This window comes from Polistes fuscatus, unplaced genomic scaffold (assembly GCF_010416935.1).
Source record: "Polistes fuscatus isolate 324 unplaced genomic scaffold, CU_Pfus_HIC Scaffold1, whole genome shotgun sequence".
Classification (NCBI taxonomy): domain Eukaryota; kingdom Metazoa; phylum Arthropoda; class Insecta; order Hymenoptera; family Vespidae; genus Polistes; species Polistes fuscatus.
The window spans coordinates 1,749,566-1,772,801 of record NW_025112997.1 but is presented as its reverse complement, the minus strand read 5'-3'; the positions used below and the strand labels follow the sequence as shown (position 1 = coordinate 1,772,801).

General features: G+C 31.7%; 6 protein-coding genes across 15 annotated transcripts; all 6 read right to left on the bottom strand.

The window, feature by feature from the left end:
* Nucleotides 1–2,310: 2,310 nt before the first annotated feature.
* Nucleotides 2,311–8,940, bottom strand: LOC122524580 (acidic endochitinase SP2-like). 3 transcript variants are annotated; one of them, XM_043648824.1, is made up of 3 exons: nucleotides 8,765–8,940; nucleotides 2,878–3,526; nucleotides 2,311–2,807 (listed from the first exon to the last, which is right to left on the bottom strand). In XM_043648824.1, exon 2 carries the CDS (start codon nucleotides 3,524–3,526, stop codon nucleotides 2,927–2,929), a length of 600 nt encoding a protein of 199 aa, XP_043504759.1. In that variant the 5' UTR covers nucleotides 8,765–8,940; the 3' UTR covers nucleotides 2,311–2,807; nucleotides 2,878–2,926. The 3 variants fall into 3 exon arrangements, with proteins under 3 accessions (XP_043504759.1, XP_043503993.1, XP_043503233.1); XM_043648058.1 differs by lacking the exon at nucleotides 8,765–8,940 and adding an exon at nucleotides 5,771–6,065 and having other exon boundaries at nucleotides 2,878–3,541; XM_043647298.1 differs by lacking the exon at nucleotides 8,765–8,940 and having other exon boundaries at nucleotides 2,878–3,702.
* Nucleotides 4,843–12,278, bottom strand: LOC122525894 (endochitinase EP3-like). Of its 3 annotated transcripts, XM_043649124.1 has the most exons (3): nucleotides 12,175–12,278; nucleotides 10,705–11,199; nucleotides 10,419–10,622 (listed from the first exon to the last, which is right to left on the bottom strand). In XM_043649124.1, exons 1-2 carry the CDS (start codon nucleotides 12,266–12,268, stop codon nucleotides 10,754–10,756), a joined length of 540 nt encoding a protein of 179 aa, XP_043505059.1. In that variant the 5' UTR covers nucleotides 12,269–12,278; the 3' UTR covers nucleotides 10,419–10,622; nucleotides 10,705–10,753. The 3 variants fall into 3 exon arrangements, with proteins under 3 accessions (XP_043504974.1, XP_043505059.1, XP_043504898.1); XM_043649039.1 differs by lacking the exons at nucleotides 10,419–10,622; nucleotides 12,175–12,278 and adding an exon at nucleotides 4,843–5,046 and having other exon boundaries at nucleotides 10,705–11,696; XM_043648963.1 differs by lacking the exon at nucleotides 12,175–12,278 and having other exon boundaries at nucleotides 10,705–11,695.
* LOC122521029 (acidic endochitinase SP2-like) lies at nucleotides 5,186–5,762 on the bottom strand. The gene has a single exon (XM_043641412.1). The coding sequence runs from the start codon at nucleotides 5,753–5,755 to the stop codon at nucleotides 5,186–5,188; it is 570 nt and encodes a 189-aa protein (XP_043497347.1). The 5' UTR covers nucleotides 5,756–5,762.
* Nucleotides 7,850–8,771, bottom strand: LOC122526216 (acidic endochitinase SP2-like). 2 transcript variants are annotated; one of them, XM_043649588.1, is made up of 2 exons: nucleotides 8,134–8,771; nucleotides 7,850–8,054 (listed from the first exon to the last, which is right to left on the bottom strand). In XM_043649588.1, the coding sequence occupies exon 1, from the start codon at nucleotides 8,762–8,764 to the stop codon at nucleotides 8,183–8,185; it is 582 nt and encodes a 193-aa protein (XP_043505523.1). In that variant the 5' UTR covers nucleotides 8,765–8,771; the 3' UTR covers nucleotides 7,850–8,054; nucleotides 8,134–8,182. The 2 variants fall into 2 exon arrangements, with proteins under 2 accessions (XP_043505523.1, XP_043505439.1); XM_043649504.1 differs by having other exon boundaries at nucleotides 7,850–8,051.
* On the bottom strand, nucleotides 10,419–14,537 carry LOC122526065 (acidic endochitinase SP2-like). 3 transcript variants are annotated; one of them, XM_043649383.1, is made up of 2 exons: nucleotides 13,729–14,537; nucleotides 10,419–10,625 (listed from the first exon to the last, which is right to left on the bottom strand). In XM_043649383.1, exon 1 carries the CDS (start codon nucleotides 14,357–14,359, stop codon nucleotides 13,778–13,780), a length of 582 nt encoding a protein of 193 aa, XP_043505318.1. In that variant the 5' UTR covers nucleotides 14,360–14,537; the 3' UTR covers nucleotides 10,419–10,625; nucleotides 13,729–13,777. The 3 variants fall into 3 exon arrangements, with proteins under 3 accessions (XP_043505318.1, XP_043505267.1, XP_043505186.1); XM_043649332.1 differs by lacking the exon at nucleotides 10,419–10,625 and adding an exon at nucleotides 13,446–13,650; XM_043649251.1 differs by lacking the exon at nucleotides 10,419–10,625 and adding an exon at nucleotides 13,446–13,647.
* A 2,949-nt stretch (nucleotides 14,538–17,486) lies between these two features.
* LOC122514204 (RNA exonuclease 1 homolog) lies at nucleotides 17,487–22,457 on the bottom strand. 3 transcript variants are annotated; one of them, XM_043631261.1, is made up of 9 exons: nucleotides 22,324–22,457; nucleotides 22,063–22,232; nucleotides 19,575–21,695; nucleotides 19,265–19,428; nucleotides 18,693–19,157; nucleotides 18,330–18,627; nucleotides 18,074–18,236; nucleotides 17,729–17,988; nucleotides 17,487–17,613 (listed from the first exon to the last, which is right to left on the bottom strand). In XM_043631261.1, exons 2-9 carry the CDS (start codon nucleotides 22,160–22,162, stop codon nucleotides 17,528–17,530), a joined length of 3,657 nt encoding a protein of 1,218 aa, XP_043487196.1. In that variant the 5' UTR covers nucleotides 22,163–22,232; nucleotides 22,324–22,457; the 3' UTR covers nucleotides 17,487–17,527. The 3 variants fall into 3 exon arrangements, with proteins under 3 accessions (XP_043487196.1, XP_043487999.1, XP_043488737.1); XM_043632064.1 differs by having other exon boundaries at nucleotides 19,575–21,683; XM_043632802.1 differs by having other exon boundaries at nucleotides 19,575–21,680.
* Nucleotides 22,458–23,236: the final 779 nt, after the last annotated feature.

Sequence of the window (23,236 nt, the reverse complement as noted above, 5' to 3'; positions counted from 1 at the left end):
AAAAAAAAAAAAAAAAGAAAAGTAATATTCCAAAATTGAATTGTAATATTTTTTCGAGAAGATAAACCGAATAAATACGTTATAAAGATGTTCCTTCTTAAAAATAGAATATCACGCTTTTTTAAATCAAATCTCGAGATAAACGCGCCAATCGAGATATCAAATTAAGATTAATTACTTAACAAATTATTGTTTGTTATACGAGAACGAATATTCAAAAGGAATGTGTAAATATTTGATCAATATAGTTTTATATCTGACGGAAGCGAGTAGTTCCTTTATTTAAATAAATTGTAAAATTATTCTCGAAAGTATTCGTTTTATTTAAAAACGCGCGACTTAAATTATATTCGAATTTAAATATAATTTTTATTTCATTTTCGAAATCTTCATTTCTTGTTTAGTTTCTTTCTTCTTTTTTTTCTCATAATTTCGATATTAATTCGCGTGAAAAATAAAAAAAACAATAAAAATAAAAAAAAGAACAATATAACTATATACACAATACACATAGATACACACGTAAATATATTATAGAGAAAAATAGTGATATTTTGTAAAACGTGTAAAATAAAATGTACATAGGAGTAATGCGTTTTTATTACCGATTTAATAATAACATTAGTATAAATTGAATAATTCAATTGTTCATTGTGAAAAGTGGCGTAAGTACATTTTTCATGTAATTAATTGGTGTTTGTTTAATTTGTTTTTTGGATTTCTTTTTTCTTTATTTCTTTTTTTTTTTTTATTATTATCATCGACAAAAATTGACGTAATAAGAATTTTACTTATAGAAATAAACGTGACCAATAATTAAAATTCGATTAACACGAATCTTATTTGTTGTTATTCGTACGAGAACATAAAATATGTACGTGAGAACAAGGCACAATCATAGTAACTATACATAGTACTAACAAAACAAAAGCATGATTCGCGCATGTCAATTGTACGTGCGCATTTCACTTTTTCACTTAAAACTTCAAAGCATCAAGCGTCGCAATATTTTTAAAATTATCTTTTACATTTATAAAAATACAGCGATCGTAGGGATAGTTTTAACGAATACGTAATATTTATTCACTTTCACATTAATGTATCGTGATATAAAATTTTAAAACAGAGGTTCAGTCATTTTTATTATTTTATGATAGATTCTAAATCAAACTAATGAAATTAGGAGAAAAATCTTAATAAAGGAATTTATTTAAGAAGAAATAGATGATTTTATTCGATCAGTAAACTAATCGTTTCTCGGAAATTGTGACCAGGTGTGTAAAAATTCAAATCTGCAGTACGATTATTTTACAGAAAGTCCTTTACGATACCGGATGATCGTTGTTACTGATGTAAATAGAATAAAAATATATTCATTCTTTATATAAGGATTTTAATGGATGCGTTTATTTACTCTTGTTACCTACAGCACAAAAAAAAAGGTTTACTTCAATCTCGAAAAGAATTTTTAATTCAAGAAAATTTATAGAAAGACAGGTTTTTCTAACCTTTTCTAACCTTTTCAATATAATATCGGCCTATTTTTTAATCAAGTAAGTCTTTTTTTACATACACTTATACTTTAACATTTCACTTAAATATGAATGACTATGTAGACGATTATTTAATTCAAACGGTGGGCAAGTAATCTACTCGAGTGAGCCACTATAGTGGCCCATCGACCTGGAAACAATAATCGCAAAAGCCACTATAGTGGCAGGCCGGCTAAGACGATATCGGTAATAGCAGTGCTCTACCTTTATCTTATCGAGCGTCGGTAACTGCCACTGTCGGTAACTGCCACCGTCGGTAACTTTCCGACTTTGCAAATATATAACCGTCGGAAATAGTAGATACCTATTTATAAAACATCGACCATTTTTAATGATAGTTTGTACTTTAATAATATTGACCATCAGGAACATAAATACATAATATTACCGACGTAGAGTAAAAAAAATTTTAAGTCTACTATTACCGACGGTGGCAATTACCGACGTGGCAGTTACCGACGGTGGCAATTACCGACGGTCGATGGATAAAGGTAGAGCACTACTATTACCGATATGCGCCTTAGCCGGCCAGCCACTAAAGTGGCTTTTGCGATTATTTTTTCCAGGTCGATTGGCCACTATAGTGGCTCACTCGAATAGCTTACTTACTCACTGTTTGAATTAAATAATCGTCTTCATAGTCATTCATATTTAAGTAAAATGGTAAAGATTAAGTATATATATATATATGTACAATATATTTTTAAGAAAAATTTAAATTTAATTATTGAGGAAACTTTACGAAAAAAATACGAACTTTCTTTTTATACAGCTGATAATTTTATATCATTTAGATGGTAAAGTACTGCTTTTATATACGGTAATTGTTTAATAACAGACTTCGCACACATTAACTTTTATTATTATAACTTATTATACGTAAATAAATAATCAATTAAAATTGTTCGTTGTTCGGATTTTTGTTTATCTATTGTTAAACACAGCAATAAACTTTTCCTAACGTAATTGAGAATAATTATATTTTAGGAACACGTATATACTATATAATAATTAATATTTAATAAGATTGTAAATAGTTTTTTTTTTAATAATTTAAATAGTTTTGAATGAGATCAAAATACATAACTACATAAACATAGCTATTTGATTAAATTTTGCGATACTACAAGTTTGCGATATTGTATAATCAATCACCTATAATAGGTCTAAATTATTATATTTTAACTGTCGTCCCCATCTATAGTCCAGTGAAATACTTTAAAGTTCATTAAATTGAATACACATCTCGATATCCTACGAAAAAAAAAGGCCATTTTTATGAAAAAATATAAAGGATTTTATTTAATAGTGTGTAAATACTTACGATAGGATAGAAAAATCTCTAATAATAAATAAATAATGAGAAAAATCCATTAATTGTAACAACCGCATTCGGACGCCAGATTCTCTACTCCCGTAGCACGTGCAATTGCTTTGTATATTCTGTATCTGTTCTTGCTTTGATCAACGTTTAGTCCTCTGCATTCTAAAGCTCCGTTAATCGCTTTAGTTGTCAATCCAAATTTTCTCATATTACCAGCCTTAGGTCTAACTCTATCGCGCCAATACCAGGAAGATACTCTTGCGGCTAAACTTATATCTTGCGACACGAGTTCAGGATTTCTGTATAACCTATCACCCATACCTAAAGCCCGAGAAGCCGCTCTGTAATTGTCCGGCCATGTTAATTGGATAAATCCTCTTCCATGATAAGACTTTCCCGGTGCTCCTGTACCATACTGTGTTGCAATCTTGCCAGGTTTGCCTAAGTAATCTCTTTCTTCGATATAAAAAAATCCGTGTGTCTCATGAGCTGTTTGAGCAAGAAACATTACCGCTTCATTTTTGTCATCAAACGAATCATTAGCCTCCTTGACGATAGCGTCTAAGTATGGTGTACGAGGATCATAATTCAACCTTTTCAATGCATCCTGTACATCTGATTTATCTATCAAAGAATTTCCTAAACCCATGTTGTTGCAGACAATTTAATAACTATCACAATATATGAACGAGTTGTGCACTAAATTGTATTCGAATTTGGCAACCGATTGTAGCGCTTGTTCGAAAGAATACTGGTGTCCGATAGAAACCGAAGCACGTTTTATATGAAAGCGCAGTGCTAAAAGATCGACGCCTCCTATCGGGAATGGTGATATCATTCTCTGAAAACTTAACTCAGCAACAACGCACACATCTTTAGTATAATCTTCACCGATATCGCACCAATTTGAACTTGGTGTAATCGCTCGCTTCGCAAGAACTGACTTTCCTACAGATCCATACCTATTCAACTTTTATTTTCTTTTTTTTGGTTTTTTTCTTTTTACAATTATCTTGATTCTGACAATTACGAATCAAGGCAGACAGCAAAATAGTCCACTGAAATAGGGCCAAACTCCCTAAATTGTAGGCAGGGGGGATGGGGGGAAATTGATCTAAGGGTAAGTCGACGACGCTGAATCGAGTGGTGCTAATATTTTTGCAATAGGATCCCGCGTTTTTGAGAAAAATGGGTGAAAAAGTGAAAAAATTGCCTTATCTTCGAATCTAGGCATGTAATCGAAAATAGTTTCAAACAAAAGTTGTAGAGAACTAAAAAATACATAAAAAAAATGTTCTATGGTTTATTTTCGTATTTGCAAAAATAAGGGAGAAATATTGGAAAAAGAAGATGTGAAAAATAATTGTAAGAGTGGGGAAGAAGTCCCGCCTCTCAGTCGGCTTTTACACGCGAGCGGGCTAGTGTGCGTGCGAGCACAATAGAAAAGAAATTTTTCTTTTTTTTTCATTTTTTTTTCTCAATACATTTCTCTCAATAAAATTTATATCGTAAGTCAAAAATAAATTCGCACTGCCTATAATACAAATGCATTATTCTTTTTAATTATATTTCCTATAAAATGATTATAAGATATTAATGAAAAAATAGGAAAAAAAATTTATTAACGTATTCTTTTGGCTGTAGTAGTGTAGTGGCTACAGTAGCTACAGTGTGTATATGTTTTTCACGTCGCCGATACGTCGATAATACTTCATTTCTTTATTTTATTCGACGTGATACTAGTTTTTCCACCTCAACGCGTAATAATTATAAAGAAAATAAAATTTCTATTCTGGGATGTTCAATACGATTAATTATTTTTAATAAAAATAATCCATTTGCATATAAACATCAGGAGTATATTCATATGTATATTAAATAGGGTTCAACAAATCGACGAATATTTCAAGGACTCGAATATGAAAGAATGTTCAATAAAAAATATTATATTTAATTGCAGGAAAATAAGATTGTAAATAGTTTTTAATGGAGATCAAAATAGAAAATTAACGTAGCTATTTGATTAAATTTTGCGATATTACAAGTTTGCGATATTGTATAATCCATCACCTATAATAAGTTTAAATTATTATATTTTAACTGTCGTCCCCATCTATAGTTCAGTGAAATACTTTAAAGTCCATTAAATTGAATACACATCTCGATATCCTACGGAAAAAAAAGGTCCATTTTTACTAACATTTGTAAGAAAAAACGTTAAAGATTTTATTTAATGGTGTGTAAATACTTACGATAGGATAGAATAATCTATAAAAATGAATAAATCATGAGAAAAATCCATTAATTGTTATAATATTATCACACATCCAGGTAGTCCCGTAGCTCGTGCAATCGCTATGTATATTTTGCATCTATCCTTGCTTTCATCAACGGTTTGTCTTCTGTGTTCTAAAGTTTCCTTAATCGCTTTAGTTGTCAATCCAAATTGATATATAGGACCAGCCATAGGTCTAACTGTATCGCGCCAATACCAGGAAGATACTTTTGCGGCTATACTTAAATCTTCCGACACGAGTTCAGGATTTTTATATAACCTATCACCCATACCTAAAGCCGAAGAAGCATTTCTGTAATTGTTCGGCCCTAATAATTGGAAAAATCCTCTTCCATGATAAGACTTTCCCGGTTCTCCTTCCCCATACTCTGTTGCAATCTTGTCAGATCCTGCGTATGCTATTTCTTCGATATATCGAAATCCATCTGTCTCGTAAGTTGTTTGAGCTAGAAACATTACCGCTTCAATTATGTCATCAAACGAATTATTAGCCTCCTCGACGATAGCAGTTAAGTACGCTGAAATAGGATGATAACCCACAGCCTCCAATGCATTCTTTACATCTGATCTAGATACTAGCATGTTGTTGCAAACAATTTAATAACTATCACAATATATGAACGAGTTGTGCACTAAATTGCATTCGAATTTGGCAACCGATTGTTGCGCTTGTTCGAAAGAATACTGGTTTCCGATAGAAACCGAAGCACGTTTTATATGAAAGTGCAGCGCCAAAAGATTGACGCCTCCTATCGAGAATAGTGTTATCATTCTCTGAAAACTTGACTCTTCAACAATGCACATATCTGTAGAATAATCTTCACCGATATCGCACTAATTAGAACTTGGTGTAATCGCTCGCTTCGCAAGAACTGACTTTCCTACAGATCCATACCCATGCAACTTTTATTTTCTTTTTTCCTTTTATTTTCATTTTTCCTATTATTTTCTTTTTTCCTTTTTTCTTTTTAGTTTTTCTTTTTCATTTTCAATCATCGCAGATATTTATTAATAACCTTATCCGAACGCACACACGTGCACACTAATCTTTCGTTTCCTCGTACATTTCTCAAGTTTTTCTACAAGTATCTATAATCCTTTCAATTTTTTTTTAGATAATAGGATGCCTGTTCCTGCTTTTCTACGAGTAATATATGTATTTTTCTAAATATAACATTATTATTATTAACAATCTCACTCATATTACCAGCCATAAGTCTAACCTTCTTTTTTACAATACCACATAGATACTTTTGTAGCTAGTTCTACATTTTTTGCTACAAGCTCAGGCTCTTTTTATAATTTACTACCATATCCTAATGCTATAGAAGCATCCCAGTAATTATCCGGCCAAGATAATTGAATAAATACTTTCCGATGATAAGACTTTCCCGGTGCTCCCTTACCATTCTCTGATGCAATCCTGTCAAATCCTGCGTATGCTATTTCTTCGATATATCGAAATCCATCTATCTCGTGAGCTGTTTGAGCTAAAAACATTACCGCTTCATTTGCGTTCCTTAACGAGTGATTAACTTCGAGAACAATAGCTTTTAAATACGATTCAATTGGCTGATAACCCATTTCCAGCAATGCATCTTTTATTTTATATCTATCTACAGAACCCATATTGTTGCAAATAATTTAGTAAAGATCATAATATATGAACGAGTTTTGCACAAAATTCTATTCGAATTTGGCAACCGATTGCTGCGCTTGTTCGAAAGAATACTGGTGTCCAATAAAAACCGGAGTACATTTTATATGAAAGAACAGTGCCATAAGACTGACTCATTCTGTCGGACGATACAATGTCAGTCACCCCACTCGGTTACCAACAACGCACACATTCGTGCAATAATCTTCATCGATATCGCACAGATTTATATTTGGTAGTCGCAAGCAGCGTAAGAAACGTTGGCCCAAAGATAATATACAAACCCATACCACGCTTATTTCTTTAGATTTTCATTCTTTGGAAATACTTATTAATAGCCATATTCCAGCGCATACGTTGGAACCAATCTCCCATGGATACCGTGTGTACTCCCTTTAACAACATTTTTCATATATCGTCTGAATTCTTTTCAAAAATTTTAAGACACTAGTGGATTATTATACGATCTTTAAGAAGTTCGGATATTTAGAAAAAAAGGTTACGTTAATTTTGTTTCCTTTATTAACTCCCTGTCATTCTTTAATATTCTGATAGGGATCAAATAATATCAGATAATATTATGAATCACCTAACTCGATACACCTGTACAATGAAATTCGGATAAGGTACAATGATGTAGGTATTACTAAAATGAAAAGAATATTATGGCACGAGCAATTACTTCGTATAGATAATTTGAATTTTATATTATACCGTCGACACTCTAAACGACACGACGAGAATTTACAATTAGTCTGATTCTGACAATTACGAATCAAGGCAGACAGCAAAAGTGTGATACGTGACCTATGATGATACGCATCGTATCTTTTTGTTTAAGAATATAATACTTCATTTCTTTATTTTATTCGACGTGATACTAATTTGTCCACCTCAACGCGTAATAATTATAAAGAAAATAAAATTTCTATTCTGGGATGTTGACTGACGAGTATTTCAAGGACTCAAATATGAAAGAAGATTCAATAAAAAATATTATATTTACATGCAGGAAAATAGGATTGTAAATAGTTTTTAATGGAGATCAAAATACAAAATTAACATAGCTATTTGATTAAATTTTACGATATTACAAGTTTGCGATATTGTATAATCCATCACCTATAATAAGTTTAAATTATTATATTTTAACTGTCGTCCCCATCTATAGTTCAGTGAAATACTTTAAAGTCCATTAAATTGAATAAACATCTCGATATCCTACGGAAAGAAAGGTCCATTTTTACTAACACTTGTAAGAAAAAACGTTAAAGATTTTATTTAATAGTGTGTAAATACTTACGATAGGATAGAAAAATCTATAAAAATGAATAAATCATGAGAAAAATCCATCAATTGTAACAACCGCATTCGGACGCCAGATTACGTAGTCCCGTAGCACGTGCAATCGCTTTGTATATTTTGTATCTGTTCTTGCTTTTATCAACGTTTTGTCCTCTGCATTCTAAAGCTCCGTTAATCGCTTTAGTTGTCAATCCAAATTGACTCATATCACCAGCCATAGGTCTAACTCTATCGCGCCAATACCAGGAAGATACTCTTGCGGCTATACTTAAATCTTCCACCACGAGTTCAGGATTTCTGTATAACCTATCACCCATACCTAAAGCCTGAGAAGCATTTCTGTAATTGTCCGGCCATGATAATTGGATAAATCCTCTTCCGTGATAAGACTTTCCCGATGCTCCTTCCCCATACTCTCTTGCAATCCTGCCAGATCCTGCGTATGCTATTTCTTCGATATATCGAAATCCACCTGTCTCGTGAGCTGTTTGAGCTAGAAACATTACCGCTTCATTTTTGTCACCAAACGAGTCATTAGCCTCCTCGACGATAGCGCTTAAGTACGATGAAACAGGATGATAACCCAAACCCTCCAATGCATTCTTTACATCTGATTTAGATATTACCATGTTGTTGCAGACACTTTAATAACTATCACAATATATGAACGAGTTGTGCACTCAATTGTATTCGAATTTGGCAACCGATTGTAGCGCTTGTTCGAAAGAATACTGGTGTCCGATAGAAACCGAAGCACGTTTTATATGAAAGCGCAGTGCTAAAAGATCGACGCCTCCTATCGGGAATGGTGATATCATTCTCTGAAAACTTAACTCAGCAACAACGCACACATCTTTAGTATAATCTTCACCGATATCGCACCAATTTGAACTTGGTGTAATCGCTCGCTTCGCAAGAACTGACTTTCCTACAGATCCATACCCATTCAACTTTTATTTTCTTTTTTTTGGTTTTTTCTTTTTACAATTATCTTGATTCTGAAAATTACGAATCAAGGCAGACAGCAAAATAGTCCACTGAAATAGGGCCAAACTCCCTAAATTTCGGGCAGGAGGGATGGGGGGAAATTGATCTAAGGGTAAGTCGACGACGCTGAATCGAGTGGTGCTAATATTTTTGCAATAGGATCCCGCGTTTTTGAGAAAAATGGGTAAAAAAGTGAAAAAATTACCTTATCTTCGAATCTAGGCATGTAATCGAAAATAGTTTCAAACAAAAGTTGTAGAGAATTAAAAAATACATAAAAAAAATGTTCTATGGTTTATCTTCGTATTTGCAAAAATAAGGGAGAAATATTGGAAAAAGAAGATGTGAAAAATAATTGTAAGAGTGGGGAAGAAGTCCCGCCTCTCAGTCGGCTTTTACACGCGAGCGGGCTAGTGTGCGTGCGAGCACAATAGAAAAAAAATTTTTCTTTTTTTTTCATTTTTTTTTCTTAATACATTTCTCTCAATAAAATTTATATCGTAAGTCAAAAATAAATTCGCACTGCCTACAATACAAATGCATTATTCTTTTTAATTATATTTCCTATAAAATGATTATAAGATATTAATGAAAAAATATAGGAAAAAAAATTTATTAACGTATTCTTTTGGCTGTAGTAGTGTAGTGGCTACAGTAGCTACAGTGCGTGTATGTGTTTCTCACATCGCCGATACCTACATCTTATCTTGATAGCGCTAACAAATATGTTTACTTTTTTTTTCTTTCTTTTTCTCTTCGTTCTTTTTCTTTGCTTTCTTATTTCTTTTTTTCATTATTGTGAAGTAAGCTTAATAAATTTTTTTTACCCTTTTTTACCCTTTTTTACCCTTTTTCTCAAAAACGCGGGATCCTATTGCAAAAATATTAGCACCATTCGATTCAGCGTCGTCGACTTACCCTTAGATCAATTCCCCCCTCTTCCCCCAATTTAGGGAGTTTGGCCCTATTTCAGTGGACTAAAAGTGCGATACGTGATCTATGATGATACGCATCGTATCTTTTTGTTTAAGAATATAATAATTCATTTCTTTATTTTATTCGACGTGATACTAGTTTCTCCACCTCAACGTGTAATAATTATAAAGAAAATAAAATTTCTATTCTGGGATGTTCAATACGATTAATTATTTTTAATAAAAATAATCCATTTGCATATAAACATCAGGAGTATATTCATATGTATATTAAATAGGGTTCAACTAATCGACGAATATTTCAAGGACTCGAATATGAAAGAAGGTTCAATAAAAAATATTATATTTACACGCAGGAAAATAAGATTGTAAATAGTTTTTAATGGAGATCAAAATACAAAATTAACATAGCTATTTGATTAAATTTTACGATATTACAAGTTTGCGATATTGTATAATCCATCACCTATAATAAGTTTAAATTATTATATTTTAACTGTTGTCCCCATCTATAGTTCAGTGAAATACTTTAAAGTCCATTAAATTGAATAAACATCTCGATATCCTACGGAAAAAAAGGTCCATTTTTACTAACACTTGTAAGAAAAAACGTTAAAGATTTTATTTAATAGTGTGTAAATACTTACGATAGGATAGAAAAATCTCTAATAATAAATAAATAATGAGAAAAATCCATTAATTGTAACAACCGCATTCGGACGCCAGATTCTCTACTCCCGTAGCACGTGCAATTGCTTTGTATATTCTGTATCTTTCCTTGCTTTTATCAACGTTTTGTCCTGTGCATTCTACAACTCCGTTAATCGCTTTAGTTGTCAATCCAAATTTCCTCATATTACCAGCCATAGGTCTAACTCTATGGCGCCAATACCAGGTAGATACTCTTAAGGCTAAACTTATATCTTGCGACACGAGTTCAGGTTTTCTGTATAACCTATCACCCATACCTAAAGCCTTAGAAGCCGCTCTGTAATTGCCCGGCGATGTTAATTGGATAAATCCTCTTCCATGATAAGACTTTCCCGGTACTCCTTTCTTATACTTTTCTGCAATCTCGTCAGATCCTGCGTATTCTGTTTCTTCGAGATATCGAAATCCACCTGTCTCGTAAGCTGTTTGAGCTAGAAACATTACCGCTTCATTTTTGTCATCAAACGTATCATTAGTCTCCTTGACGATAGCGTCTAAGTATTCTGTACAAGGATCATAATTCAACCTTTTCAATGCATCCCGTACATCTGATTTATCTATCAAAGAATTTCCTGAACCCATGTTGTTGCAGACAATTTAATAACTATCACAATATATGAACGAGTTGTGCACTAAATTGCATTCGAATTTGGCAACCGATTGTTGCGCTTGTTCGAAAGAATACTGGTTTCCGATAGAAACCGAAGCACGTTTTATATGAAAGTGCAGCGCCAAAAAATTGACGCCTCCTATCGAGAATAGTGTTATCATTCTCTGAAAACTTGACTCATTAACAATGCAAATATCTGTAGAATAATCTTCACCGATATCGCACTAATTAGAACTTGGTGTAATCGCTCGCTTCGCAAGAACTGACTTTCCTACAGATCCATACCCATGCAACTTTTATTTTCTTTTTTCCTTTTATTTTCATTTTTCCTTTTATTTTCTTTTTTCCTTTTTTCTTTTTGGTTTTTCTTTTTCATTTTCAATTATCGCAGATATTTATTAATAACCTTATCCGAACGCACACACGTGCACACTAATCTTTCGTTTCCTCGTACATTTCTCAAGTTTTTCTACAAGTATCTATAATCCTTTCAATTTTTTTTTAGATAATAGGATGCCTGTTCCTGCTTTTCTACGAGTAATATATGTATTTTTCTAAATATAACATTATTATTATTAACAATCTCACTCATATTACCAGCCATAAGTCTAACCTTCTTTTTTACAATACCACATAGATACTTTTGTAGCTAGTTCTACATTTTTTGCTACAAGCTCAGGCTCTTCTTATAATTTACTACCATATCCTAATGCTATAGAAGCATCCCAGTAATTATCCGGCCAAGATAATTGAATAAATACTTTCCGATGATAAGACTTTCCCGGTGCTCCCTTACCATTCTCTGATGCAATCCTGTCAGATCCTGCGTATGCTATTTCTTCGATATATCGAAATCCATCTATCTCGTGAGCTGTTTGAGCTAAAAACATTACCGCTTCATTTGCGTTCCTTAACGAGTGATTAACTTCGAGAACAATAGCTTTTAAATACGATTCCATTGGCTGATAACCCATTTCCAGCAATGCATCTTTTATTTTATATCTATCTACAGAACCCATATTGTTGCAAATAATTTAGTAAAGATCATAATATATGAACGAGTTTTGCACAAAATTCTATTCGAATTTGGCAACCGATTGCTGCGCTTGTTCGAAAGAATACTGGTGTCCAATAAAAACCGGAGTACATTTTATATGAAAGAACAGTGCCATAAGACTGACTCATTCTGTCGGACGATACAATGTCAGTCACCCCACTCGGTTACCAACAACGCACACATTCGTGCAATAATCTTCATCGATATCGCACAGATTTATATTTGGTAGTCGCAAGCAGCGTAAGAAACGTTGGCCCAAAGATAATATACAAACCCATACCACGCTTATTTCTTTAGATTTTCATTCTTTGGAAATACTTATTAATAGCCATATTCCAGCGCATACGTTGAAACCAATCTCCCATGGATACCGTGTGTACTCCCTTTTAACAACATTTTTCATATATCGTCTGAATTCTTTTCAAAAATTTTAAGACACTAGTGGATTATTATACGATCTTTAAGAAGTTCGGATATTTAGAAAAAAAGGTTACGTTAATTTTGTTTCCTTTATTAACTCCCTGTCATTCTTTAATATTCTGATAGGGATCAAATAATATCAGATAATATTATGAATCACCTAACTCGATACACCTGTACAATGAAATTCGGATAAGGTACAATGATGTAGGTATTACTAAAATGAAAAGAATATTATGGCACGAGCAATTACTTCGTATAGATAATTTGAATTTTATATTATACCGTCGACACTCTAAACGTAACGACGAGAATTTACAATTAGTCTGATTCTGACAATTACGAATCAAAGCAGACAGCAAAAGTGTGATACGTGACCTATGATGATACGCATCGTATCTTTTTGTTTAAGAATATAATACTTCATTTCTTTATTTTATTCGACGTGATACTAATTTGTCCACCTCAACGCGTAATAATTATAAAGAAAATAAAATTTCTATTCTGGGATGTTGACTGACGAGTATTTCAAGGACTCAAATATGAAAGAAGATTCAATAAAAAATATTATATTTACATGCAGGAAAATAGGATTGTAAATAGTTTTTAATGGAGATCAAAATACAAAATTAACATAGCTATTTGATTAAATTTTACGATATTACAAGTTTGCGATATTGTATAATCCATCACCTATAATAAGTTTAAATTATTATATTTTAACTGTTGTCCCCATCTATAGTTCAGTGAAATACTTTAAAGTCCATTAAATTGAATAAACATCTCGATATCCTACGGAAAAAAGGTCCATTTTTACTAACACTTGTAAGAAAAAACGTTAAACATTTTATTTAATAGTGTGTAAATACTTACGATAGGATAGAAAAATCTATAAAAATGAATAAATCATGAGAAAAATCCATCAATTGTAACAACCGCATTCGGACGCCAGATTACGTAGTCCCGTAGCACGTGCAATCGCTTTGTATATTTTGTATCTGTTCTTGCTTTTATCAACGTTTTGTCCTCTGCATTCTAAAGCTCCGTTAATCGCTTTAGTTGTCAATCCAAATTGACTCATATCACCAGCCATAGGTCTAACTCTATCGCGCCAATACCAGGAAGATACTCTTGCGGCTATACTTAAATCTTCCACCACGAGTTCAGGATTTCTGTATAACCTATCACCCATACCTAAAGCCTGAGAAGCATTTCTGTAATTGTCCGGCCATGATAATTGGATAAATCCTCTTCCGTGATAAGACTTTCCCGATGCTCCTTCCCCATACTCTCTTGCAATCCTGCCAGATCCTGCGTATGCTATTTCTTCGATATATCGAAATCCACCTGTCTCGTGAGCTGTTTGAGCTAGAAACATTACCGCTTCATTTTTGTCACCAAACGAGTCATTAGCCTCCTCGACGATAGCGCGTAAGTACGATGAAACAGGATGATAACCCAAACCCTCCAATGCATTCTTTACATCTGATTTAGATATTACCATGTTGTTGCAGACAATTTAATAACTATCACAATATATGAACGAGTTGTGCACTAAGTTGTATTCGAATTTGGCAACCGATTGTTGCGCTTGTTCGAAAGAATACTGGTGTCCGATAAAAACTGAAGCACGTTTTATATGAAAGCGCAGTGCCAAAAGATCGACGCCTCCTATCGGGAATGGTGATATCATTCTCTGAAAACTTAACTCAGCAACAACGCACACATCTTTAGTATAATCTTCACCGATATCGCACCAATTTGAACTTGGTGTAATCGCTCGCTTCGCAAGAACTGACTTTCCTACAAATCCATACCCATTCAACTTTTATTTTCTTTTTTTTGGTTTTTTTTCTTTTTCATTTTCAATCTTCGCATGATATTTATTAATAACCTTATCCGAATGCATACACGTGCACACTAATCTTTCGTTTCCTCGTACATTTCTCAAGTTTTTCTACAAGTATCTATAATCCTTTCAATTTTTTTTCAGATAATAGGATGCCTGTTCCAGCTTTTCTAGGAGAAATATATGTATTTTTCTAAATGTATAATAAAATACTAAAAATCATGAATAAAAATTAAATCAAACAGTTAAAAGTTACGGACAAAGGGGTCCCTTAATTTCTTTCTTTTTAAGCTCTCTGTCATTTTTTGATATTCCGATAGGAAACAGATAATACTATTAGGTATCATCTAATTCTATAATCTTTTTATTATCTTAACGATTTCGATTAGATTACTTAGTGATTATATTTAGAAAATTTAATTGATTTTGGAATGTACTTTTAAGATAAAATCATATAAATGAAAGTCAGAAAATATAGACTTTAATTAAAGAAATTTATATAATGATGTTTTCATTATTTATACAAAATTAAAACATAAATGTAAATGCTGTTATAATATTGCAGGAACCAGAAAATAATTTCGTCTTTTTTTACAATAAAATTCAAACGAGTTTTTCTTTTTAATCAATGATGTAATCGCTATGAAAAGAAGTGTAATTACTTTCATTATTATCCTAAATAATATATTTTACGTCAGTTCTGCTTAGAACATACTTATCAATAGCTTTATTTCAGCGTATACGTACACACTAATCTCACGAACCTTTCTTAAGTTTTCCTAGAGGTATCTGTAATTTTTTCAATCTTTTAGATAATATGATACCTGTTCCAGCTAACTTATGAGAAATACATGAATTTTTCTAGATGTAATGGGTATATATATATATATATATATATATATATATATATATATGAAATAATAAAAATCTCTTACACGGAACAATTGTAAGTAATTCAATCCTTTTTTACGTAATAGAGACAGTACATTTCTTTAATAGATAATTAATACTCCTATTTATTTCGTTTAACAATAAGAAAAAACAAATTTTGACGCAACCGTTCACATTGTATTTCGCACATTGCCCGACCCATAAGCCAGACAATGTAAGAAATCACATTCACATACATAATACGTAAAAGTATTTCATATATTATATATAAAAGATGAGCAGTTCTTTTTTATCTACAAGTGGTCTAAAATTTTCTGAATCTAGCACGTGGATAGCTGAAAAGTTCACAGCCTTTCATTCAGAAGGGGTGGAAATTTCGTTCATGATTTTGGAAAGGTTGCATCAAGATTTTCTCATAGAGACAGTACATTTTTTAAATAAATAACAATACAATAATAAACATATAGTATATATTTCGTGTCCAGTTTAATATTAATTATTCACAAACGATTTGCAATTATACTTTGTTGTATTGCGTTTAAAATTTGAAGAAAATGGGATTACTGTTTGATCCTTAAGAAGTTAAGATATTTGGAAAGAAGTTTCTGTTAATTTTTTTTTCTTTGCGAACTGTCTGTCTTTCTTTAATAATAATACAGATAAAACTATTAAGTATCATCGAACTCGATAGTCTATTTTTTATCTAACAGTTCCAAGAAGCGTACTTAGTGATATTATTTAGAAAACTCAAGTGATTTTTGAATGGACTTTTAAGATAAAATCGTGATTGATAGTCAGAAAATGTAGACTTTAATTTAAGAAATTTGTGTAATTGAGATTTCTTTATTAAAAAAGAAAAAAAAAGTAAATAAAATAAAATGCATGTGCAATTTTAGACTAACTCAAACTAATAATAATAATTATCACATATATATTATTATAAGAACACAAGTTACGTAAAATTATATACACGTATGTACACTTTGAGTTAAAATGTTGATGTTTTTTTTTTTCTAAAAAGAAACGTACACATGGACAAGTAAATAAGAATCTTTATTAGGAAATAGTTTAGTGATAAGAATACTATAGCGTGAATTAACACTGTTTAAAGACTTCTTCTTGTTTTTTAATACTTCACATGTACTTTTAACAAAGAATCATATTATATTTTATTTACGGTAGTTATTACACTTGTGCGTAAATCGCTTCATCTTCAAACTCACGGCTTCCAAATTCCTCTTACTGTGATGTGTTATATTTTTTGTTAGAAGTCAGGTCAGTTAACAAACATTAAATGAACTCATCTTGTTTCTTTAATGATTTAAAATATAAATAGGTAATAATAACGAAGTACAAAAATATTAATCGAGAAATATCGCGACACACAGACACACAGATATATATATTTACGTATTTCCGATGACCAACGACGCATGAGTAATAATTTATCGCTTTTATATTTTTTTTTTGTTTTCATTTTAATTTTTTCCCCTTACTAATGAAATAATAACTTATATTAACATAAATATATAAAATATGAGGTCGAGAAATATTATGATGAATTATTATTACAAATTAAATTAAGAAATCTGCACGTATATACGTATGAATAAATACACATACATATTCTAAAACAGAATGTAATACTTAGGAAGCAACATACTCTATTTTACATTTTAACAAAATTATACATACGAAAAAACAATTAAATTATATACATGTATGCATATGTATACATGTATGTGTATATATGTATATGTACATATTAATAACAATTAGCGTGTCACAATAAAACAAAAAATTAACTATTTATACATATATATATATATATATGAAGCTGTATATAATCGATACAGCGTAGTTTATTTTATTTATTTTTTTAAATAATTTCTTTTTATTTGGTTGTTGTTGTTGTTTCATCTGATTTTGTTTTTATTGTAATTTAGCTTCTTCTTTAACTTTCCACAGCACCAATTCCATACACGCTACGGCATCCTCTTTACTGTCGTGACCACCAACTGTAATTTATTCATCTAATGAAACATGACTAAATAATTTGAAGAAACATGCATGCACACACATTATATAATCGCACAAAATATTTTTAATAGTATTTCTAATCAAAATACTTACCATCATTTTGTATGATCTTTCTTAAATATTCAGAACAAAGATTTTTTAGTGCCCGTTTCTGAGGATAACCATTTCTATGAGGAAACATGACACTGGTATCTACCACTGTATCGTGAAGTAACCTCAGTGCTTTGAAATCACTTTCAAGACTATGACCTACCAGTATAGTTTTATTAGAGAACATTGCTAGAAGCGTAGCTTGTACTTCTAAAAGCGTTGTCGTCACATCTGTCATATCTTCTTCCGTAATCCCTGAGAACCTACAATTAACATCACACAAAACATAGATCATCGTTCATTTTCTTTTTTTTTTTTAATTTATAATTCCACAACAATTATAATTACCTTGTATTGTAATCGACTATTGGATTCTGAGGTTTAACTAATGTTTCATATATGACGTTACATTCGTCATTAATAACCGTTATCCTTGTCAATTCTAATCCTTGGGTAGTGTAACACATCTCACAGTCGAGCGCGTAGACTCCTTGTTCTTCTTCAGCAATATCTTTTATTTGTTTTTTTTTTTATTTTTTATTTATTTTCTTTTCTTTGAACAATATAGTAAAAATGGAAAATACTAATATGAAGCATGCGTTACCTTTTGGTAAGGTTTTTATATAACCACGAAGATTTTCATAATCAGTATAATTCCATACATGGAATTTGGCGTCGCAACAACCAGTAGCAGATCCATATTGTTGACAACAACTATATTTTCCTTCTCCCTTAATCGTAAACTTTCTTCCCCAATGATATATACAATTCTGTTGCTGTACAGGAAAGCCCTGTTTGTCTACCATATAATTTTGTCCACAACGACTACAGATCCTTTCATTAGGCACTTTCGATAGCACGTTTTGATTACGCGAGTTTATAACATAAACTTTAGCACGTCCCTGACACAAGTATCAAAAATTCATATTAAATCATTTTTGTTCATATGATTAATGTAATATTTTACCTTAGTACCCTCTGGATGAACACGAGGAAATCCATTATCCTGTAATTGTTCTTCTGTCATAATCCATTTTTTTAACATACTATACAATGCTGAACCCTTAAAATCAGTTATTGCTTTTTTTGTTCTCAAGACACTCCAAGAACCTTTGGATTTACCAGCAAGTACAGCTTCGTGCGATACAGTACCACTCGCTGTCGTGTTACTGCCATCCGAGGAACGATTTTGATCGACTTCCTTTCTCAATCTATGCGCAGCTAACATACAAGAATTTTTGTATACCGTAAGCGCTTTACATTTTTCGTGACAGGTAAATTCCTCTCGTACAGCACGTTGGGCAGCGTCATCGCCATTAGTATAAATCTGTACACATATATCTTGCATTATATTGATATAATACTGACGTACGTTTAATGGGAACTTTTGTGTCATTGGCTGAAGTGGTTCTGGACGTATTAGCTGTGGTACCTAAAGATAAGATATCATAATAAAGATAAGATTATAAAAGCGATTAATAAAATTAATAATGTATATTTGTGTTATTTAAAATGTTAATTCGATTTATATATTTGTACCACTTGCGAAACGTGAGCAACTCGTACACCACCCTTGCTAGTTTGGGCTACTGTTTTATTATCAATTGCTTTAGAGTCATTGCTTTTTATTATATTTTCTTTAACCTGTTTCTTTTTCATTGCAAGAGACATAGCATACGGGACATGAGCAATTCTAATTCGACCTAGAACATTTTTATATTATTGTTATTATTATTATTATTATTATTTATATTGCTTAACACGTTGAGTGCGGTGCGGTGCGGTGCCGTGCGACACTCAACGTGTTAAAAATGAATTATAATTAATTTATTTGAGCATTATTTATTACCATGTCCATTCATCTGAAATTCGTTATTATTTATCGTAGAAACAGATTCGACTGACTCGTCGTTGACATTATTAGCTGGTTGTTGAATTACTGGAGTAGGTGTAATTTGAGTTTTAGTAACATTAGATGCCATTTTTTCAGCAGCTTTTTCTGCTGCCTTTTCTGCAGCTGCTTCTCTCATCAAACGCCACCTTTCATACATTTTTTGTTGAGGATTAGGTAATCTTTTAGGTGGTTGACTCGGACCAACTTGACGAGATACCATTGACATTGCTGCAGAAGGATGCGCTACTCTCTTTTTACCAAATTCCTCATTCTCTTCAATTTCTACTACTTTAGCAGATTCTTTGATCGAGACTACTTTTGGATGATTAGAAACTTTATATTCTTGAAAGATTTTAAGGCATTCCTCTTGCACATCAGTTTCGGAATCAGACGAATCAAAAATAATATTCTCAAAAGAACCTGGTATGGATTCGGCTGGACTGAGAGATTCTCTTTCATTCAGTAATGTATTAATTTGTTTATCGTCATTTTCTTCTTCGTGCTTGTCTTTTTTAGATGGACTACGCATCCGATCTCTCGATCTGGATCGATGATGCGATCTCGATCGATGATTTCTATGACTCTTACTCGATGAATGTTTATCAGATTTGGAACTAGAGTTATACGTTTTAGATTTATGCCTATCATGCTTACTACTTTTATGTTTATCTTTATTTGATCTTTCAACGGATGAATCTTTGTCTTTGTGACTGGAACGTTCTTTTGATTTGTGAGTAGACTCCTTAGAGGAGTGACTATTCTTATTTTTGTCTTTATCTTTATGCGAGGAAGAGGACGACGACGAATGTCGTTTATCAGACGAACTAGATTTATAACTCTTACTTTCTTTACTACTTTTTCCTGAGCGATTATGGTCCTTTTTGTGTTTATCACTACTTCTACTACTACTTCTATGATCTTTTTTTATTCTATCTTCATCTTTTCTTCTTTCCTTATGTTTCTCTTTCACATTGTCGCTAGATTCTCTTCGTTTCTTGCTTTTAGTTTTGTCGTCGACAGTTTCGTCGACGTTATGGTGATTATTAATCAGTTCATTTTCTACCTCGTCGAGTTTTCTCTTCTTATCGGCAGTTTTCGAATCGTCTACATTATCCCTAGACTTTTTTTCGTTGTTACAAAGAGAACTTTTGTAAACGTTAGATTCATCTTTTTCTTTGGTATCATCCGGCATGGGTTCGTCGTCGGAAAACTTTGGTTCTATATCTAAACAATAATCTTGAGATTCTTCGCTGGGTACTGTGCTAAGAGCTGTCGTTGCAGCAGTTAATATTTCTCCGATCATATCGAATTCTGGCTCAAATTGATCTAACACATTATCGTCCAATTGTTGAACATTCTTTAACGGAGCTTTGACTTTTTTAGGGACATACTCTTCCCTTCTTTTCTTAGATTTCGGATAATAAGCTTCTTTGACTTTGGGTATGTTGTCATTGGAATTGCTATCTTCGTACGAATTGGAAGAAGACGAATCTGACTTAAAAGTTGGTATATAACTCTGTATGGAATCTTGATCATTAATGCATGAAATAGCGGTAGGTTTATAAGTAATCTCTGTGGTCTGCGAACTAGTCGGATCTTTGATAATGCTTAACCAAGGTTTAATTCTATCCGGAGAAGATTTACGTTTGACTGCAACTCTGTTTTCTCTGGTCGGCATATAAGATACCACAGGAATATGTCTCTTCTTTAATTCAGCTATGGGTGTAGGATTGTAAACGCAAGGAACTGGTTTTGTAATGGTTGTTGGAATATTCATATGCTTGCCGATAATATTGCTAGTAGTCGTATCAGATGATGAAGCAGAGTCAGAAGTTAAGGAAGGTTTCTTAAGTCCTTCTACCACTTGCGAAACTATAGTCTTAGAGAATTTATCAGTGTCCGTAACTTCTTGATCTGCGAGCACTTTTTTAACAGCTTCGGTTACCAATTGCTGTAACATATCTGAATTGGAAGCAGCAATGGCTGCATTTGATTTTGTTTGAGTTTGACCCGTTGCCTGGGTCTCCACCACTCCAGCCATTCCTGTTGTATTTCCTGCATCTTCTAAACAATAATCTAATATGTATTATATAATGGATACCAAATGTTAGGTTAATAAATTAAGCAATCCAACATATATAATAAATGTAATAAATAAATAAACTAATAGAGTTCTTTTCTAAGGAGTTTCATTGTTCAATGACATTTCTAACAAAGAAAAAAAAAATCAACACATACAAACGCATTCATTCAAGCAATTATTGAACAAAGAATGCAATCATTGGATTCAAAGTTTTTTATTTAAATTAATATCCGGAATTGATCTAAAGATGAAAAATGTTAAATTAACAATTGGTTATTAATTATTTTATTAATAATAATCAATTGAACTTGTCCGGGTTATAATTGAGAATGCGACTTTGAATGATTTAGTTAGTCTCACCTCTTCTGGCATGTTTAAAATGACAATAAGGTCTTTCGCATAATCCGTTCTCGTAAAACGGACAATTGATCGTTTTGAAATAACCGGTCGAAGGCAACATAACTGAATCATCGCCCTCCGCCTCTTGCAGAATCCATTCTTTGATAGCAGCGTCGTATCCCCTGTTTAGGCTATGAAATTGAAAGGAATTAAATGTCGATCGTTAGAAATGATATAATCATTTTCTATTTTTAATAGTTTGTAAGAAATGTTTATTATTACGTTGATGTTCTATTAATTAGTAGAAAATAAATTTGACATTTAAACCCAAGAGGTGAGAAATTAGGAGCGCGTTATTAGAAATCCGCGCAAGTAAGACAAAGGAGGTTATGTGTACTGGAGTTCGCATCATTCGATACAACTGCCATCTGTTGGGAGTAAAATATATTAGATTTAAATAATTTTATATCGCGCATGCGCACTTTGTCGGTAATTGTAATTTAAAACATTAAAATATATGAAAAGAAAATATTGTTTTATAATTTAATTTTTGAATTGACTTTAATTAATAATTAATTAATTAATATTAAAAATATAAATTTATATATGTATATATATATATATATAATATATATTAATAATATAAATTTATATATGTATATATATATATATTATTAATATATATTTATGCGTTTTTGCGACAAGATTTGTAATGCTTGTAATGCTTTGTAATCTTATCGTAAAAATGGATTTCACAAATAATATAGATGTTTACTGTACGATCTTATCTTTAAGTTTCATATTTATAAAAATATTATGAAATCTCATAAACACATTTTTGTATACTTTTGATTAAAATGCGTGCGTATCCAATAATAAGTAATTCATTGCATTTATCTTATATTTATATCTACAAATACATTTCTTACTTATTTTCTTAACAAAAAAACAACAAATCGATAAATTTAATAATTAAATTACAACATATATAAATAATAAACTACAATATATAAATAATAATAAAATAATAAAGATAAATTATATCGAAGATCAATTATATATATAATAAAGATCAATAATCAAGAATCTAACATTTGAATTTATACAATAATTTTTGAACGATAACTCTAACTTATGGATTCTTATCGCTGTAATGGTTCTTATCAAAGATGTCTGTTCGTTAACCGATTAGAAT

Excerpts from the sequence above, each read along its gene's own strand:
- LOC122524580 (XM_043648824.1), bottom strand. The coding sequence starts at position 3,526 with ATGGGTTTAGGAAATTCTTTGATAGATAAATCAGATGTACAGGATGCA.
- LOC122521029 (XM_043641412.1), bottom strand. The coding sequence starts at position 5,755 with ATGCTAGTATCTAGATCAGATGTAAAGAATGCATTGGAGGCTGTGGGT.
- LOC122526216 (XM_043649588.1), bottom strand. The coding sequence starts at position 8,764 with ATGGTAATATCTAAATCAGATGTAAAGAATGCATTGGAGGGTTTGGGT.
- LOC122525894 (XM_043649039.1), bottom strand. The coding sequence starts at position 11,350 with ATGGGTTCAGGAAATTCTTTGATAGATAAATCAGATGTACGGGATGCA.
- LOC122526065 (XM_043649383.1), bottom strand. The coding sequence starts at position 14,359 with ATGGTAATATCTAAATCAGATGTAAAGAATGCATTGGAGGGTTTGGGT.
- LOC122514204 (XM_043631261.1), bottom strand. The coding sequence starts at position 22,162 with ATGTTGCCTTCGACCGGTTATTTCAAAACGATCAATTGTCCGTTTTAC. Across the intron at positions 21,696-22,062 it reads TTTTAAACATGCCAGAAGAG|ATTATTGTTTAGAAGATGCA; the intron begins GTGAGACTAACT and ends AATACATATTAG. Across the intron at positions 17,614-17,728 it reads AAAGATCATACAAAATGATG|TTGGTGGTCACGACAGTAAA; the intron begins GTAAGTATTTTG and ends AATAAATTACAG.